The 19,121-nt window shown below is 41.3% G+C and overlaps 1 protein-coding gene across 5 annotated transcripts in view; it reads right to left on the bottom strand.

Annotated features, from left to right (window-relative positions):
* Positions 1-19,121, bottom strand: part of LOC118077020 (rab9 effector protein with kelch motifs-like) — a 68,692-nt gene extending 49,571 nt beyond the window's left edge. For 2 of the 5 annotated variants that reach the window (XM_035100301.2, XM_060280117.1), the window contains exons 1-8: positions 18,483-19,120; positions 17,647-17,718; positions 14,432-14,504; positions 14,014-14,056; positions 12,246-12,324; positions 6,933-7,021; positions 4,175-4,321; positions 612-663 (exon numbers count right to left, since the gene is read on the bottom strand). In XM_035100301.2, the coding sequence (XP_034956192.1) occupies positions 612-663; positions 4,175-4,321; positions 6,933-7,021; positions 12,246-12,324; positions 14,014-14,056; positions 14,432-14,504; positions 17,647-17,708 (545 nt within the window). In that variant the 5' untranslated portion in view covers positions 17,709-17,718; positions 18,483-19,120. Of the gene's footprint in view, positions 1-611; positions 664-4,174; positions 4,322-6,932; positions 7,022-12,245; positions 12,325-14,013; positions 14,057-14,431; positions 14,505-17,646; positions 17,719-18,482 lie in introns of those variants that run through there. The other 3 variants (XM_060280118.1, XM_060280115.1, XM_060280116.1) reach the window with 3 other exon arrangements.

Below are 19,121 nucleotides of genomic sequence, written 5' to 3'. Positions count from 1 at the left end.
ACGAATGCTTAACGAAGAGATTTTTCGAGTGGAGGTTGCCAGGCAAGACGAATTCGTTTTGTGAAAAATTCGTCTAGCGAATCGTGGTTTCCCATAGAAATGCATTGAAATTCAATTAATGCGTTCCTATGGGCAATTTTTTTAAAAAAATAATAATTCAATGCATCCCTATGGGATTCGCTAGACGATTTTTTTTGCAAAATGGAATAGACTCACACAACGAATTAAATTCATCTAGAGAGTATCTCCTTAAACACCCTTTGCCCAAAAAATTGTACAGATTTACACCCCCACCACATGTGAACATAATTTCCTAATTCCTGGCATCCCCTCCAACGTAACACAGAATATTCCTTTTGTATTATTAAAGCAAGATCTTCCTCTATTCTTCTTCTGAATGGCAAGGTCACACGAACAGTTGAGGGGTCTGGCTCAGCTCTGAGAAATGGTCCTTACGCTTCAAATATTATTCCACCTTCATCAGCTGTTTCTCTGGTGGAGAACATGACTAAACTATCTTTTGCTTGTGCTTTTCTTATTCCGTTTCAACTCTAGTGTTAACAAGTAACTCACCTAAAAATTAAAAATATATAAAAAAATCAGCAACTCACCTGGCACCAGGGGTTGAGCCAGAGGTTTTGACTGGGGTCCAGCTTTGGGACACTGAAAGATAACACAAACTGTCACAATAGCAAAGGGTACTTCAGGGTGTTATGACAAAAAATTCAACAAAAGTGGCAGAATGGCAATCCATATAACAGTGGGTAGGAGGCAAAAATAGTGCCCCTCAGGTATTCTGGCCTCCAATTAGCATCATTCCTGGCCATTGGCCTTGCTGACTGGGGCTAATGAAAATTGGAACCCAAACACACTTGGAGGGGACAACACTGGCTACCTCTGCAGTTTAATATTATTATTTCTATCAAAACAGGGAACCACATGAATGAAGCCGAGTCTATATACTTTTTAATCCACAGTTGTTGTTGTTGTTGTTGTTGTTGTTGTTTAGTCGTTTAGTCGTATCCTGTCTTGCACTGCCTCCCGCAGTTTGGTCAAACTCATGTTCGTAGCTTCGAGAACACTGTCCAACCATCTCGTCCTCTGTCATCCCCTTCTCCTTGTGCCCTCCATCTTTCCCAACATCAGGGTCTTTTCCAGGGAGTCTTCTCTTCTCATGAGGTGGCCAAAGTATTGGAGCCTCAGCTTCACGATCTTCACGATCCACAGTTACTGATATAAAAAGTGTGCCTTCTCCAGGTGCCGAAATCCCAAGGGAGCAAAAAAGACTATCTATCTACAAATGTTATTTACCAGAGATGGAAAGAAGATAAAGTTCCTACCAGAGAAAAATGGCAGATGAAATTGATGGGCTATGCTGAAATGGCTAAAATGACCGGGAGACTCATAAATTGGGAAGACCAAAATTTTAATAAGGAATGGGGAAAATCTATAACTTGTCTTGTAAACAGTTGTAAACAGTTAATATTGTTAGTAACAAAACATTGTAAACAGTTAATATTGTTAGTAGGATTGGAATATCACTTGTAGTTTAAGGGTGAATTTTGGACATAATGGAGATGTAAAAGATTTGGATCATCATAAAAGATGCAGGAGGAAATGATTAATAATAGGACCCACAAAGGGGAGGAGAGAAGTCCAGGAGATTTCTTGGAATCTTGTTTTCATGATTGATGCTTGATATATCTCTGTAAAAATTTAATTTGAAAAACCAAATAAATAATTGTTTTTAAAAAACAACCTGAAATGAGTGCCTTGTGTGGGGCAGGGTGGGGAAAGTGGTATCCTTCAGGCGTGGTTCCGATTCCCATTAGCATGGCCAATGGCTAGGGATGATGGGAGTTGTAGTCTAACAACTGCAATTTATTACTTATGCCCTACCCATCTGACTGGGTTGTCCCAGCCACTCTGAGTGGGTTCCATCATGATATTGAAAAGCATAATGAAATATCAAACATTAAAAACGTCCCTATACAGGACTGCCTTCAAATGTCTTCTAAAAGTCAGATAGTTGTTTATCTCCTTGACCTCTGATGGGAGGGCGTTCCACAGGGCAGGTGCCACTACCTAGAAGGCCCTCTGCCTGGTTCCCTGTAACTTCGCTTCTCGCAGTGAGGGAACCACCAGAAGGTCTTTAGAGCTGGACCTCAGTGTCCGGGCTGAACGATGGGGGTGGAGATGCTCCTTCAGGTATACCAGGACAAGGTCGTTTGGGGCTTTAAAGGTCAGCAATCTTATGTTCACTGAAGACTGAATGCAACTAATGACCACCACTAGTGGAAGCCCACACAATGACTTCTGCAACAAAGCTTTCATCACCCTCCCCCCCCCCAAAAAAAATTGGTTCAGGGGTGGGTGGGAGAACCACCAAAACAACATGCAGGGGAAGAAGAGGAGATTGTTCCATCTGCTGAGCTGAAATGCTAGTACTGATGTGGGTGGCTTTCCGGGTCATGTGGCCAGCAGGACTAATCCGCTTCTGGTGCAACAGAACACTGTGACATAAGCCAGAGTGCACGGAAACGCTATTTACCTTCCCGCCACAGTGGTACCTATTTACCTACTTGCACTGGTAGGATTTTGAACTGCTAGATTGGCAGAAGCTGGGACAGAGCAACGGGAGCTCATGGGTGGCACCATGGTGTAAACCACAGAGCCTCTTCTGTTTGCTGATCAGAAGGTTGGTGGTTCGAATCCACATGATGGAGTGAGCTCCCATTGCTCTGTCCCAGCTACTGCAGAGTATGTTGGGTGGGGCCATTGGTATGACAGCTCTCACACCCTTTTCAGCCTGGGACACCTCTCCTCGGCTTGTCCTTTATCCTGCTTCCTGCTCCTATTTTTCTTATGTTCCCACCATTCTCTGTTTTAGGCTAACTTCTAGGACTTTTGCTCCCAGACCCTAATTCCAATATCTGTTTCTCATTTGGGCACTGTTTTAGAAGGCTTCAGCCCCTTATTTCTGTCCCCCCAAGCTGCTCACTCTGCGAACAAGACAGAATGCATTGTGGACAATTCCTCTTCATCTAACTCACTTTTGTTTTCCTCTTTCAGTTGCCTCATCAAAATGCATCCCCTCCAGCCTTTCTGCTTTATCAGTGCATCCCGAGGGGAGAAATGTGACCTCCAGTCTCACTAGATTTACAGTGGTACCTTGGTTCTCAAACACCTTGGTACTCAAACAACTTGGAACCCAAACACTGCAAATCTGGAAGTAAGTGTTATGGTTTGCGAACTTTTTTTGGAAGCTGAACGTGCTCCGTTTTGAGTGTTACGCTTCCGTTTTGAGGGCCCCACTTCCGTTTTGAGTGTTACGCTGAGGTATGTCTGTTTTTGTTATTTAGTTTGCATTTTTGTTTCTGTGGCTCTTTTTTTGCGACTGTGTGGAACCCAGTTCAGCTACTGATTGATTGATTGATTGATTGATTGTGTGACTGCAGTACATGGTTTATTGCTTTCATTTTATGGATCAATGGTCTTGTTAGATAGTAAAATCCACGTTAAATTGCTGTTTTAGTTTTTTTTTTTAAGTCTGGAATGGATCAATCTGTTTTGCATTACTTTCTATGGGAAAGCACGCCTTGGTTTTGGAATGGACTTCCGGAATGAATTAAGTTTGAGAACCAAGGTACCACTGTACTGCTTTTAGGAGTACTGCTGCTCCCTCCTTAAATCTAGAAATATCTGGAGGATCACGGGTTCCCCACGCCTGCTCTCAGGGTTCACTACATAAACAGTACAAAACTAAAACCAACCTTTTAAAAGCCTGGAAGCGAAAATACAGAAATATAAAAAGTAGGAGGAAATAATGAGCTCAACCAGAGGTGATAAGCTATGTAGCAAATAGCAACAAAGAGAAATCAAGGAGAACTATATATTATATCGACAATACACCCTCACCTTTGTCACCAGAGATATTTAAATTTTTAGGACCCTCCCTATTTTTCTGATGTAAATTATCTTAACTGATTTTTAGAAAGATATCTTTATATTATTTTAACCTGACCTAGGGATTTATGCTGAAGAGCAAGAAAGATCCCAAGAAACAAATAAGTTCTATTTGCACTTACAGCTATAGTTTGCACTACTGCATAATTGTGGATTGATTGACCACATACGAAACCAAAATTCTGAAAGGAGATTTAGTTCTACTCACCTGTGTTGAACACGTGCAGGTCATCAACAGCTGTTCCGCATAGTGTACCCCCATATACGTAGATGTTTTCTCCAACTGCAGCTGAACTGTGTTTGAGAGTCTGAGGTGCGATGCCAGTGGCTGCAACTTTCTGCCACATTAAGGAACCTTAAGAAAAGGAAATACAGTGGTACCTCATGTTGCGTATGGGATCCGTTCCGGAGCCCTGTATGCAACATGAGCAGTACGCAACATGAAGTGCCGCCAATAAAAAAAAGGCCGGAAATGTTTTTGTTAAATATATTGCCTCCAGAAATTAAAAAAGATACAAAATTTTTACTGCTCTACGCAATGAGTGCGGCCAGGGTGTTAGTGGCAAGAAAGTGGAAGAGGGAAACCTTACCCACAATAACAGAGTGGCAAATGCTTATGCTCAAATATGTACAGCTGGCAAAGCTCACTGACTCAATAAGGGGATCATCAACACAAAAAGTATCGACAAAAAAAGTATCGAAAGAATGGAGTGTTTACAAAAAGTATTTAAAAATGTACTACCCAAATACAGTGGAACCTCGGTTTATGAACACCTCAGTTTATGAATTTTCAGTTTACGAACGCTGCGGACGCATCTGGAACGGATTAATTCACTTTCCATTACTTTCAGTGGGAAAGTTTGCTTCAGTTTATGAACGCTTCGGTTTATGAACAGACTTCCGGAACCAATTACACCCATGCTTCGGGTTAAGTACGCTTCAGGTTGAGTACTCCGCAGACCCGCCTGGAACGGATTAATCCACTTTCCATTACTTTCAATGCGAAAGTTCGCTTCAGTTTATGAACGCTTCAGTTTAATTACTCCGCGGACCGTCTGGAACATATTAATCCACTTTCCATTACTTTCAATGAGAAAGTTCGCTTCAGTTTATGAACGCTTCAGTTTATGAACAGACTTCCGGAACCAATTGTGTTCATAAACCGAGGTACCACTGTAATTCCTTATTAGCAGATATAGAATAACGTTTGAAAAGATAAAGTTGAGAATAGAAAAAAATTAAGAAAAGAAAGTAGAAAATTTATAATGCAGGCCCATGGCACAGAAAGAGTTTGGTATTGTATAATAAGGACGACGGGAAGTATCTAAGAGGAAAAGAAAAAGGAAGAAATATATGGATGGTATACTGTTCACATTGCGAAAAAGAATTTGTGTTGGATTATGTATTCTTTGTATATTTTCTGTATATGATTTGATGAAGAGAAAATCTTATGTTGTAGTTATGCTATATTTATGTTATGTTTAGTAATTTTTTAAACAATAAAGTATTTAAAATTAAAAAAAGAGAGAGTCTGAGGTGTGATGTCAGTGGCTGCAACCTTCTGCCACATTAAGGAACCTTAAGAAAAGGAGATACAGTGGTACCTCATGTTGCGTACGGGATCCGTTCCGGAGCCCTGTACGCAACATGAGCAGTACGCAACATGAAGTGCCGTGTCTGCGCATGTGCGTGGCGCGATTCGGTGCTTCTGTGCATACACATGACGTCATTCGTCGCGTCTGTGCATGCGCGAACCACCAAACCCGGAAGTAACCCGTTCCGGTACTTCCAGGTTCGGCGCGTACGTATCCCGTGTTGTACGCAACCCGCAACTAGGACTCTAGGACCCTACCAGAACCCTCATGCCTCCTTCCCAAAGCTCAGTACCTCGCTTACCAAGATTTGGGAAGGCAGCGCGAGGGCTGAGAGAGCTGCGGGAAGGGGAGGCCCCAAATGTTGCTGAGGGCCGCATGTTGCACCACCCTGTTCTATTGTAAAGGTGCCAGTTTTGTTCCCCCATGCAGAGACACTCAGTGGAAGAAGTTGGTAAGACTCTCCAGTGAAAAACTCCATGAGCTGCTGCTGATCGGGAGCGCCGAAACTGCACCCCGAACCATCCATTCATGTAACCTTGTGCAGCAGATCTGGGGAAACATACATTTTTGCTTTCCAGAAAGCAGTCAGCGTTTGTTTTCATTGCAATTTCTTTAAAAATCCCAGCCAAAATTGGGGTTGGGTTGTTGCTCCAGGCTAAACTCCCCAGGCCAAACACCCAGCGTGTTACAGTATTTCCCCTTCTGGAACTAATCAGTCTAAAGTGGGATTTAAAATATGGTACATTATAAATTGGCATTCAGTAATGAGGGATCCTTTGATTTGGAACATTCTCAGCAGGGAACCTAAACCAAGAGCCAAATCACCTTCACTGAGCAAAGGGAAGATATATCTTAAAGGGAGCTTGAAATGAGCGACATTCCTTTCCGTTCTCTAGGTGCCATGGGAAAGTCAGCTTCAGAGCTCCATGGCAATAGACCTAATTGAATGGCATTCATCTTTCATTTGTTCAACCACTATGAGATATATTTGTGCAAAATGAGCTCCAGTTTGCCATGAATAGAAATAATAAATAATCTTACCGGAGGAAAATAATAAGTTAGGAACAAGGAGTCGGGATACCCAGTCGGGTTTTTGTTTATATCTTTCAAAGCTTGCAGTTTTAAAATGATTAGCTTTTTTTTTTAGCAATGCTGGTTTGTTCCTCCCTGATCCCACCATCATGACCAAGTTACACCAGAAAGACAAGTTTGGGATCATCAAAATTCGTAGTTGAATGCTGCCATGGTCTCCACCAAACAATAATAAATTAATAAATGCTTTTTATTCTACAAGAGCAAAAGGCTCTTTGACTTGCCATTAACTAAATGAACTATAAATCCCTGGCAATCTAATTCCATGTTTTTACTCACCAAGATCAAAGGTGTAGACTCCTGGAAGGCAACACTCAGCATTCGTGCTTGAACAACCTCCAAATAAATATATTTTGCCTTTTATTACACTGTAAAGCAAAGTTGAGAAATTTTACAGTCGGTCATAAACCACCTCCCCCACAGCTAGAATTTTGTATAGAAAATATACATTTGTGGTCACAATGGACATTACCAAGCTCTTTTATTCTTTGGCAGTACAGTGGAACCTCGGTTTATGAACACCTCGGTTTACGAATGTCGCAGACCCATCTGGAACGGATTAATTCACTTTCCATTACTTTCAATGGGAACGTTCGCTTCAGTTTATGAACAGACTTCCGGAACCAATTATACCCATGCTTCAGGTTAAGTACGCTTCAGATTGAGTACTCCACGGACCCGTCTGGAACGGATTAATCCACTTTCCATTACTTTCAATGGGAACGTTCGCTTCAGTTTATGAACGCTTCAGTTTATGAACAGACTTCCGGAACCAATTGTGTTCATAAACCGAGGTACCAGTGTACAGTTGTATCTATAATCTACATTCTGGGCAGATTTTATTTTTGACCAGCTCATAACGTGCAGCTGTACAACTGCTTGTTTCACATTTGGCAATGGGCTGACTCAGTGTATACATTCGTAAACAGGTTGCTCTGTGGAAAACAGTTACAGGAAACCAAAAGGGTGAGCAATTCCAATGAGGAAAGATGTAAGTGGCAGAACATAGCACTACCTACAGTAGCTGGATATGGAACAACTGACTGGTTCAAAATTGGGAAAGGAGTACGACAAGGTTGTGTATTGTCTCCCTGCTTATTTAACTTATACTGTATGCAGAATTCATCATGCGAAAGGCTAGATGAATCCCAAGCCGGAATTAAGATTGCCGGAAGAAATATCAACAACCTCAGATATGCAGATGACACAACCTTGATGACAGAAAGTGAGGAGGAATTAAAGAACCTTTTAATGAGGGTGAAAGAGGAGCGCGCAAAATATGGTCAGAAGCTCAACATCAAAAAAACTAAGATCATGGCCAATGGTCCCATCACCTCCTGGCAAATAGAAGGGGAAGAAATGGAGGCTGTGAGAGATTTTAGTTTCCTGGGTTCCTTGATAACTGCATATGGTGACAGCAGTCACGAAATTAAAAGACGCCTGCTTCTTTAAAAAGAAGCCTACATGACCAGTCCAAGGAAGTTGATGGTGAAGAATCATTGCTACGACACTGGTGATCTTTACTTCTTCCAGTACACTGACATTAGTTCACCTGTCTTCCCAAGTGATGTGTAACTTTTTTCAGAGACACCATTGATGGAATCTTTCGAGGAGTTGGAGATGGCGTTTATAAGTGGTCCATGTTTCACAAGCATATAGTAAGGTTGGTAGGACAATAGCTTTGTAAAAAACCAAACGACATACACCTACAAAACTCTCTCTCTCACACACTCATAAACACACACGGAGATGTGTGACCCAAAAAGAGCTCCCTATAAGCCCTTTTGTACATATTGGACTAAACTATCTAGTTAGAAATACAAATCCAGACATTTCTTTAAAGAAAAATCCACTGTTTTTTCAAGCTAGCTGACATATTTGTGGGGCGGGGGGGGGGGAGTGAAATGCCCCAAGCAGCTTTGAAAGCTGTTGGCTCACAAATGTTTGTAGACCTTTTGCACATTTTTGATAGTGTCTTGCTAAAGTTGGCAGAGATATGCATTTTATTTGTGAACTTTTTTTTTTTTACAAAAAAAACCACCCTCAAAAGAGAAGCTTTAAAAAAATCAAGGGAAAATAATTGCACACTATTCAAAAATGAAATGCAGTGCTTTTTTCTTCTTCTAAAAAATGTTTAGAGGTACTCTCATTTTCCTACTTGTATTGAAAGGCTGACCCTCAATGAGGCCAAACTTAGATTCACAAAATGTTTAGGGGTATGCCTACCCCCAGAAAAAAGCACTAGTGAAATGTTTTCCAGCCCCCCCCTATAAAAGACTTAAAAAAATATCTAAATTGTCTTGGCATCTATCCGTAGTAGACATTTGAGGGAGGGAAAAAGCTTTGTTGTTATTTAGAGAAAGTTGTCCCAGTGGTGGCTTTAGGATGACTCCGATTCAGATGGTACAACAGTTGCCTTTCATGAGAGGGAGTCACAGAATCCTAGAATTGTGGAGTTGGATGGGACCACAAGGGTCATTTAGGCCAACCTCCTGCAAGGCAGGAATCTTTTGCCTGACATTGAGATCCTTGCACTAGTGTTGGGACATGACTGGAACATAGCTGCCAAGTTATCCCTTTTTTAAAGGGATTTTCCCTTATGCTGAATAGGCTTCCTCGCGAGAAAAGGGAAAACTTGGCAGCTATGCTGGAAGCAGCTGCTTCCTTGGCTAATGCCATCATCCTGGGTCCTAAAAGTAGCTAGGGTTGCCAGACTCAATAGAGGACAGGACTTCTGTGCCTTTAATTGCCCTGCTCTCTTTTGATTCTGGAAACCTTAAAGAGAAACCAGCAGACCCTTTGTTTAATTTCCAAGCAAAGGGTCTGCTGGTTTCTCTTTAAGGTTTCCAGACTCAAAAGAGAGCAGGGCAATTAAAGGCACAGAAGTCCTGTCCTCTATTGAGTCTGGCAACCCTAAAAGTAGCAAAGCTGAGCTGCACGGGTGCCATTTTTCCCCACTCTCAAGTGGGCCAAGCTCCAGGACTGAAGTGCTACAATGTTCACTACTGAAACCCATGTAGTTCTTCTCTTAAACTTTCCTCCCCCCAACCCTCCAGCATTTTGAAACCTGTTACAGGCAATATGGTTTCCATATGGGCCATGCCTGTGCAAAAGGCAGTAAAAGAAGCAGCATAAATCAGAGGCAAAGTATATTTTTAAAAAAGCATGCGGAGAATCCAAATGATTAACATATGGGAACAGTTAAATGTAAGGGGAGCTCAATGAGCAGATATTAGCTGCTTAAAATAGCTCCCGAGCCCCTTCTTCTGGGTTTGGAATATTTCCCTGGGCCAATGGTGAATGCAAAGATATGCAGCCTGATCTTATTCATGCTTACTAGGTCTGCTGTCCATTTTAATAGAAATTAAGGTGTTTTCAGATGTGAGTGATTTAGCAGCATCAAATACCAGTGATTGCTCTTCAAGCTGCAAACAAAATAGCAGCTCTGCTTCTAGACCTCTGGAATACGAAGGGCCAGGGCAAGGATTCCCCCTTTTCCCAGACTGAAATTTGGGGGGACAATTTTCATGGGTATCACATCCTCCCTTATTACAGTCATGTTTGTGGTTGAAGCTGCCCACTCATTTGTTTCAGAGAGTTTGAGAAGGAGAATTTTTTTTAAAAAAAGCAACGCTATTTGTAAGGGGAAGGTTTATAGCGTTAAGATAACTCCTGGAGCAGAAGACCACAGAGAAGGGAATGGCTAGAGCAGGCTGGCCCAACTTTTCATACCTTCCATGAGTTCTGTAAGCCTGAAACACCTTGAGGGCTCTGTCCCTGGTTGCAACATAAGAGACTCTATTAGGAAATTGCTGGATCTGACTGAACATAGCAAAACAACCAAACTCCCACTGACAATCATGTCCCTGGACATCCTCAAAGCCTTTGATTGTTTGGAATGCAAATACCTAATACAGTGGTACTTCGGTTTATAAACACAATTGGTTCTTGAAGTCTGTACTTAATCTGAAGCGTACTTAACCTGAAGTGAACTTTCCCATTGAAAGTAATGGAAAGTGGATTAATCCGTTCCAGACGGTCCGCGGAGTACTTAAACTGAAGCGTACTTAACCTGAAGCGAACTTTCCCATTGAAAGTAATGGAAAGTGGATTAATCCGTTCCAGACGGCTCCGCGGAGTACTCAACCTGAAGTGTACTCAACCCGAAGTATGAGTGTAATTGGTTCTGGAAGTCCGTACTTAACCTGAAGCGTACTTAACCTGAAGCGAACTTTCCCATTGAAAGTAATGGAAAGTGGATTAATCCGTTCAGTCGGGTCCGCGGAGTACTTAAACTGAAAGTACCCAAACCGAAGCGTACTTAAACTGAGGTATGACTGTAGCAGTATTAACCAACATGAAATTTGTCCCCATCTTCCTACAGTGTGGTTTATCTGGGCCTGCATATTCCTTGCTGTGATGGGGTGCAACACAGCCTTCAACACACTTTATTTTCTTAACCTGCAATTTTGTGCAAATCAGAGAATGACGACTTAGGAGGTTTTTTTTAAAGGCATTTTTGAAAATTTGCTTTGGGATAAGTTAGCTGTTGTGCAATTTTTTTTAAAAAAAGGCAGGCAGGCAGGCAGGGCCAAACAAATACCTGCAAATGCCCTCGAGGTGTTTCAGGCTTCCAGAACTCCTGGAAGGTAGGAAGGTAACTAACTGAGGAGAGCAGAAAACAATAAACCGTGTGATTACATTCCACCAAGCGCTGCCCACCAGTGTGGATGAAAAACATCTGCATAGTTTTTGGAGGCATTGGCATTGAAACTGCTTGTGTGAGAGCACGAACCCAAACATGGAAACAGCGAGCTACATCTGTACTAATACCACAGTGAGGACATAGCCGGAGTGCGTTTAATAATACCCCAAAGGCATCCACTAGGGAAGCACAGCAAAGGGACTGAGAGGATTAAAGCAATCACCCCCAACAGCTTATCTGAAACAGGATACAGGTGAAAGAAATAGCACCTCTAGGGCTACAAGATAATGGAAATCAGGAAACCAAGTGAGGAGTAAAGCAAACAGCAAAAATCCGACCAGAGAAGACTAGCATCACACCTGTAAATGTACTCTCTCTAAATACATTTCTCACTACCAAAAATGTAGCTATAGGCTTTCTATTGTTATAAAATTAAAACAAAAACATGAGCACCATGTTATTATTGTACTGGTTGACTCTGTGTGCATGCTGGATATGACAGCTTTGTCTGTTACATGATGTGCACGGCTAACAGTAATTGAGCATTTTCATCTTCATAACTGCTAAACATAAAGCTCCAGATTTTGGTCATCGGTTTTCTCTCAGATTTGTCAATTCTCAAATGCTCACAAATTAATAATAATAATATATGCTTGGTGGTAGTTGGGTTTTCTTATGGGTGTGCAGAGCGATTAATCACTGTAAGCATTTGCGTCTCAGTCAGATGCATGTTTACATGGACGGCAGGCTCTTAATTCTAATATATTTCCTTCGTTCAACATACACGCGCTTAGGTCGGAGAATAGGCCCACCTTCTTGTCATTGCAGCGATCGACATAAAAGTACTAGAAATAACCAGCGTTTATTTTGCTGAATTGTTTGCTTACCAAAGTGAATGACCTCCTCTTGGACAAGGAATGTGCCCATCTTGTGGTATCCTTTCCCATGTCATCTCAGTGGAAGAAACTGAAAATGAATGAATTTGAGATGATCGGTACATTTACACCCATACACAAACATATATCTACACAACCATACAGTGTTTCGGTTTCAAAACATACTGGCTAAAGCTACAAATGTTAACCAGAAGGTTGGTGGTTCGAGTTCGCCCAGGGATGGCTGTGGGCAGGATTCCGAATCCAACTCTACAATTCTATGATTCTACAAGCATCTATTTTAATGTGCAGTCAATTTTAGTGATTCCTACCATTATTTCAGGGGTGTTGCAGTGGCGGTGTGGCAGGGATGACAAGAGGAGACCGTTCCCATTTTGCCTCAGGTGGTGAAATGAGACATATTGCCACAGGTAGCGGCACTGCATCCGATGGCAGTGTGGTGTAGTGGTTAAGAGCGGTAGACTCGTAATCTGGGGAACCGGGTTCGTGTCTCCACTCCTCCACATGCAGCTGCTGGGTGACCTTGGGCTAGTCACACTTCTCTTAAGTCTCTCAGCCCCACCCACCTCACAGGGTGTTTGTTGTGGGGGAGGAGGGGAAAGGAGATTGTTAGCCGCTTTGAGACTCCTTCGGGTAGTGATAAAGCGGGATATCAAATCCAAACTCCTCTTCTTCTTCTTCTTCTTCTTCTTCTTTGAATTGCTTAAAGCTAAACTTGGATCTTATCCATTAGAACTACTCCCTGCAGCAGGTTTTCTAAAGTTGACATCAAAACGCCAGCAATTGCACTCAAGTTTATACGTCTCTTTTTAAATCTTTATTCCCATAATTCTCTCATCTTGTCTATTACCTCTAAGTGAGACTACTAAGACCAGGATGAAAAGTAACAGGAGAATGGGCATCCCTGCCACATCCTCTTCTGTATATCATAGGATTAAGTCAAATCTCCACTAACCACTATCTGTGCTGTCTGTGATGTATAAATTGATTCCACCCGTTTAATAACATTATTTCCAAAGTTCATTTATTGTAAAACTTCAAAAATAAAAATAATCCCAGTTCAGGTTGTCAAAGGCCTTTTCTGCATCCAAAAAAATCAGAGCAGCTTGCTTTTCATTATGATGATTCAAATATTCAAGATGTCTAATGCATTTCTTACATTGCCTCTTAACTGTCTTTTAAGCAACAATCCACAGTGAATTGCTTAAAGCTAAACTTGGAGATAAGATGTAAGGCCAGTAGAATGACTATTTCTATAGGAAATACTGTGAATATGTAGAGTACATATGTGACTCAATAAATAAAAAGGTATGTTTATGACATAGCTGCCAAGTTTTCCCTTTTCTCGCGAGGAAGCCTATTCAGCATAAGGGAAAATCCCTTTAAAAAAGGGATAACTTGGCAGCCATGGTTTATGAAAATCACAAAACCTGAGAGTGAGTGATCACACTTGCACCTAACAGTTCTGCCTATGCCTTATTGACCAAAAAAAAGGACTGCAGTAGGTGCATTAATACCAGGGGAAAAGATAACTATGTTGTTGTACAGCTGTTCAAACTAGCCTGGGAGGGGTGGGGAACCCTCTAACCTTAATCCATTCTAGTCTCATTGTTTGCAATACACTTCCACAATTTTATAGTGATAAGCCTTTCTTTGCGTTACAAATGAGTGGTCTATTACAGTGAAATATGTGCCACTCCAAAGGGAGGAATAAACCCACGAAAAAGCTGCCTGCTAGAAAAGATTAATAGTATCTCACTTGTCAACATGTAGAAGTCATTGAAATATGTTGGCTGATCATCCTAGGAGAGAAAGAGAAAGAGAGATTGAAGCTGATATCTTTATTTACAGGGCATCAATACTGCCATCTAGATAAGGAAGGCTTTTAAAATTACATTCAGGTTTAAGCTATCTAAAGTGACTACCAGTAGAAATAATAGCTAAACAGTTACCCGGAGAGAATTGGCAGGCATGTCTCCCCAATGCATATTAGTAGACAATGACAGGAATGCAGTGATTCTTCAGTAAGTACTTGTGTACAGTGGGAAATAGAGAAGATTGAAAGCAAACAGCAAGAGTACATGAGGCATGCCATTTATTATACTCCCAACAATAGCAAAATGTCAAACGGTAATGAAATTAACAAAGGACAGCAAACACCGGCTTGTGGTACTTACAGACGTATCATTAAAGGAACAGCCTCCAAATATAAATGCTATATTTCCCGCGATTGCCAATGCATGTCCGTGTCTAAAGAGCAACATGAAACAAGGGTAAATGAATTTGGATGCAGCAGTAACAGTGAATCTTTCCCCCCTCGCTCAGAGGAGAGGCCAGCCTTACTGTGGGAGCCTATTCATACCGCTCTTTACGAAGGGTAGAATAAGGGTAGAATATGAGAGAGCAAGCTAGCAGTTTCTCAAGACCTGAAGCCGACGCAGCCTGGGACGAACTAAGCTTATCCACAAAATCTATCAGGGAACAACCCCTTCACTTAAAAAAGAAAAGGGTAGAAAAAGAAACTGGTTCTGTTAAATATGTAGAGGGATTAACTGTAGTTTTCCACTTTTATGTCATTATTGCAACAGGAATGACGACGGCTTCTGCGCTGCAATCACCATTAGGTCCAGTTGCGGACGACTCTGGGGTTGCGGCGCTCACCTCGCTTTACTGGCCGAGGGAACTGGTGTTTGTCAGCAGACAGCTTCCGGGTCATGTGGCCAGCATGACAAAGCCGCTTCTGGCGAACCAGAGCAGTGCACGGAAACGCCGTTTACCTTCCTGCCGGAGCAGAACCTATTTATCTACTTGCACTTTGACGTGCTTTCGAACTGCTAGGTTGGCAGGAGCTGGGACCGAGCAACGGGAGCTCACCCCGTCACAGGGATTCGAACCGCCGACCTTCTAATCAGCAAGCCCTAGGTTCTGTGGTTTAGACCACAGCGCCACCCACGTGCAGGGATTTGTGATATGCAAAATGAACCGTGGAAAGAGAAGAGGGGAAGTCATTGATATTTTTAGGATGTTTAAATGAGTATTTAAATTGTAAAACAGAAAAATCACACAGACACAGACACACACACACACACACACACACACACACACAGGTACCTCGAGTTACAAACGCCTCAGGTTACAAACTCCGCTAACCTGGAAGAGTTACCTCGAGTTGAGAACTTTGCCCCAGGATGAGAACGGAAATCGTGTGCCAGTGCCGGTGGTGCAGCGGTGTTAGCGAAAGTACGCCTCTAGTTAAGAACAGTTTCAGGTTAAGAGCAGACCTCCGGAACGATTTAAGTTCGTAACTAGAGGTACCACTGTACACACACACACACACACACACACATTTAGTTTTTCAAATTTTGAAATTTACAAACAATTGTCAAACAAGCAAAAAGAAAAAAAAGAATTCTGTAGATTCCCCTGGACTTTCCGCCACTATTAATCCAAATCTATTACATCTCCATTACAACCATAGTTCTACGTTACGCTGCAAGTATCATTCCATACCTACTAATCATTTTAATTGTTTACAATGAGTTTTAAGGCGAATTATATATTTTCCCCATTCCCTATTTAAGTTTTGGTCTTCCTGGTTTCTCATTCTTCCCATTATTTTTGCCATTTTGGCATAATCCATCAGTTTAATCTGCCATTCTTCTCTGGCAGTACTTAATTGCAATCCTAACCATGTCTACTTAGAAGGAAGCCCTATTAAATTTAATAGAGCTTACTCCCAGGTAAATGGGGTTAGGAGCGCAGATGCAGTCATGCTTAGAGTAGACTGTTGTCAATGGGACAAATCAGTAATGACTAACAAGTCCCGTCAACATTTATTTATTAATAAATCCATATATATAAGCCACAGTGGAACTGACTACATTTAGGATTGCCCTGCAACACATACCACACATCCCCTCCTTTGTGACCCGTGTTGAATTTGTGTCATCTTCAGGGATATCATATACCATCTTCGAATCAATTTTAGGGATATCTCTTGGATAGATGCTGAGAGCGACTTGAGTGGCATCACTTTCAAGAGAACCCCCCCCCTCCCAGATTGTCTCCTACATCCTTTCAGTGCATTAAGTAATCACATGTCTAAATCCTCTAAACATTTATGCATTCATGGCATAAAACCTTTGCTTTCTCAAAGCATTTATTCAAATCACATGAGGGGTTTGGCTGCTGTTCGCTTGTTTGTAGTGGGTGGTTTACATCTGTGGACCCAGTGAATATGAAATCAGTCAACATCCTATAGTTTTGTTCTTAACTGGTCTACTGATAATGGTTACCTATTTAAATATGAATCAGTGAGGTAATACAATAATTTCCCCTTGCATAGTTTATATCATTTTACTTATCTACACTACAGAAGTATGGGAGAAACACCAGTAGGGTTTAATGCTGAAGTCCCTTTTATTACGGTAATTTCATATGTCATCTCTTCCACACCTGCTGGTAGTGGCACCCACTTGTCTTGTGAAACAAGGGAGGTGAAGTCAGACTAAACTGACCTCCCTTGGGTGCAAGCCTGTAGTCACAGACTTATTGATCCAATTTAGATTTACCAGTTTTCTTTTGACATAGACAGCCAGTGCCATTTTTTTCCTTGTCTTCCTCTGTTAATTCCATGTTTGTGCTGGTTTATCTTTTGGGATTTGTATATATGAAACAACATTTCTCAATTTATGTGCAGTGTAACATTTCAGCAAATGAGCTTCACCCCATCATCCCTAGAAGTCTCATTGGTTTTAATTGGCCTACTCAAAGTATGGCTAAGTGTAGATCCAACCCAATGTTACTTGGTTTTTTTTCTCTTTTTTGTCTGTTACTGTATTTGTAAACCTTAATGGTGAGGGCACTCTATAAATACTGAAACTGCCTCCTGTTCAAAATAATCTGTGTCACAACACTGCCCCCCAATAAAAATCCTGGCTACGCCAATGTGTGTTATCATTTCACAGGTGTTACAGAACACACACAACCTACATATTATGCATGACAGCTGCTGGCTTTCATGGTGTGCTTTTTAAAACAATGTTCAGTAAATACTTGTTGTGATAAAAAACAAAAGAAGAAAATGGTAAAACTGACCAAGAAAATCCAGACATCACTGTTTACTATCTCAAAAGATTTGCTATGGACCATTAATAGCCCCCTTAGTTTAACTATGCACACATCACATTGTTATATTCATAATAAATGCTCAGAACTTCAGTATACTGTATATCTCACCTGGAACTTGTCCTATTGCTATTTATTAAGTGGTATCACAAGCCAATTCAACACAATAAATGCAAATAATAACTGATGTTCTTTAGACAAAAGAAATAGGCAACAATTTGCAACAATTATGTTTCATTATACCAGTTTTACCATTATCCCATACCTAGGACTTGGAGCATCCCCAATCACATCTTTTGTAATCCAGTGTCCACTTGCTAATGCCATCTTGGAACTACTGAAAAAAATGTATTCAGAAAAAGAGGTATGAATTGTCTTGAGAGTATAGTAGGTTAAAAAAAAAACAACCCACTTTTTAGGGGTGCCTCCAGCCCACCACTAATTTTGTGGAATTCATGCGTAAACTGGAATTTTAAGTTTGCGTACTTAAAGTGGATTAAAGAACTCTGTCAATCTAGTGCAACAAATCCACTTTAAAAAACACAATCCATAGCTGCCAAGTTATCCCTTTTTTACAGGGATTTTCCCTTATGCTGAATAGGCTTCCTCGCGAGAAAAGGGAAAACTTGGCAGCTATGCACAATCAGACTTCTTATAGTTTGGAAAGTTTGGAAAGTGACTGGGATGGACAAACGACTAACAAGAAGAGTTTAAACACTGTGAAAGCAACTCAGGAAAGATGCAGGAAGGATGCTTAATTTCCTATAACTGTCCTGCAAGCAAATCAGAATGAAGACTCAGTAAAGAACGTCTCTATATAATCTAATATGCATGTTAACTTTGTGCAAGCAAATCAGGATGAGTACACAGGTTGCATGCAGGGTCCCCTTGGGAAGCTTTTAGAGAAGAGAAACGGCCGCAATAAGAAAGGGAATCTGGGTAACACTCAGTTGCATTTGCAGAAGTCCCTCTGAATTTCAGTCTGTAAAGAGCCTAATAGTTGTGCTAATTGGCTGTTGCTTGGGAGAGAAAAAAAAGTTCAAGTCATTACAAAGCATGAATAAGAACTGACTTCCTTTATTCTCCTGATGTTCCACTCACCTGTGGTTCCTTAATCTTTCATTAGGAGCACCGGAAATAGGTATCTGCAAGCTCTAAGTATGCCGCCAGATATTAATTTCTAGTCTGCTTTATTCACCAGCTTTATCTAGCTCTCTGCCTTGCTTGATATCAGTTGCTATGACACTGTGGTACACAGAAAGAAACACACACCTCACAGTTGCCTTTCTGATTCTGCATTACTGTATTTCCGGGTTACCTGGAGCCATGGCAACTTAAACAGAGCCTTCCCATACTGTATATTCCAGCCACACTATGTACAAAACTCACACCATTTTATCTCCAGGACAGGAACCACATGTTACATCTCTGCATGGCATGCTGCCATAAAAGCCACAGTAGCAACAGTACTTTGCTAAAGGGGCTGGAAAAGATACCTCTGTGAGGTAGGGACTCCAATTCCCAGGATTCTTTGAGGGAAGTCATGTGGTTTAAATGTGCATGGAACAAGGTTTAAATATATAGTGCAGATCTGGGGAATCAGAACAGGAAATGGGTCTAGGAGTCCAGTTTTTATACCCTTCTGGACAAAAGCCGCAAAGGAAAATCCAGAATTGATTGGATCAAGGGGGTGATGAAAGAGGTGACCGAATGTGAGTTGTGTGGTCAGGAAGATGGGAT

Source organism: Zootoca vivipara, chromosome 11 (genome assembly GCF_963506605.1).
Source record: "Zootoca vivipara chromosome 11, rZooViv1.1, whole genome shotgun sequence".
Classification (NCBI taxonomy): Eukaryota; Metazoa; Chordata; class Lepidosauria; order Squamata; family Lacertidae; genus Zootoca; species Zootoca vivipara.
The sequence above is the reverse complement of the archived record's forward strand: the minus strand, read 5'-3'. Positions and strand labels throughout refer to the sequence as shown.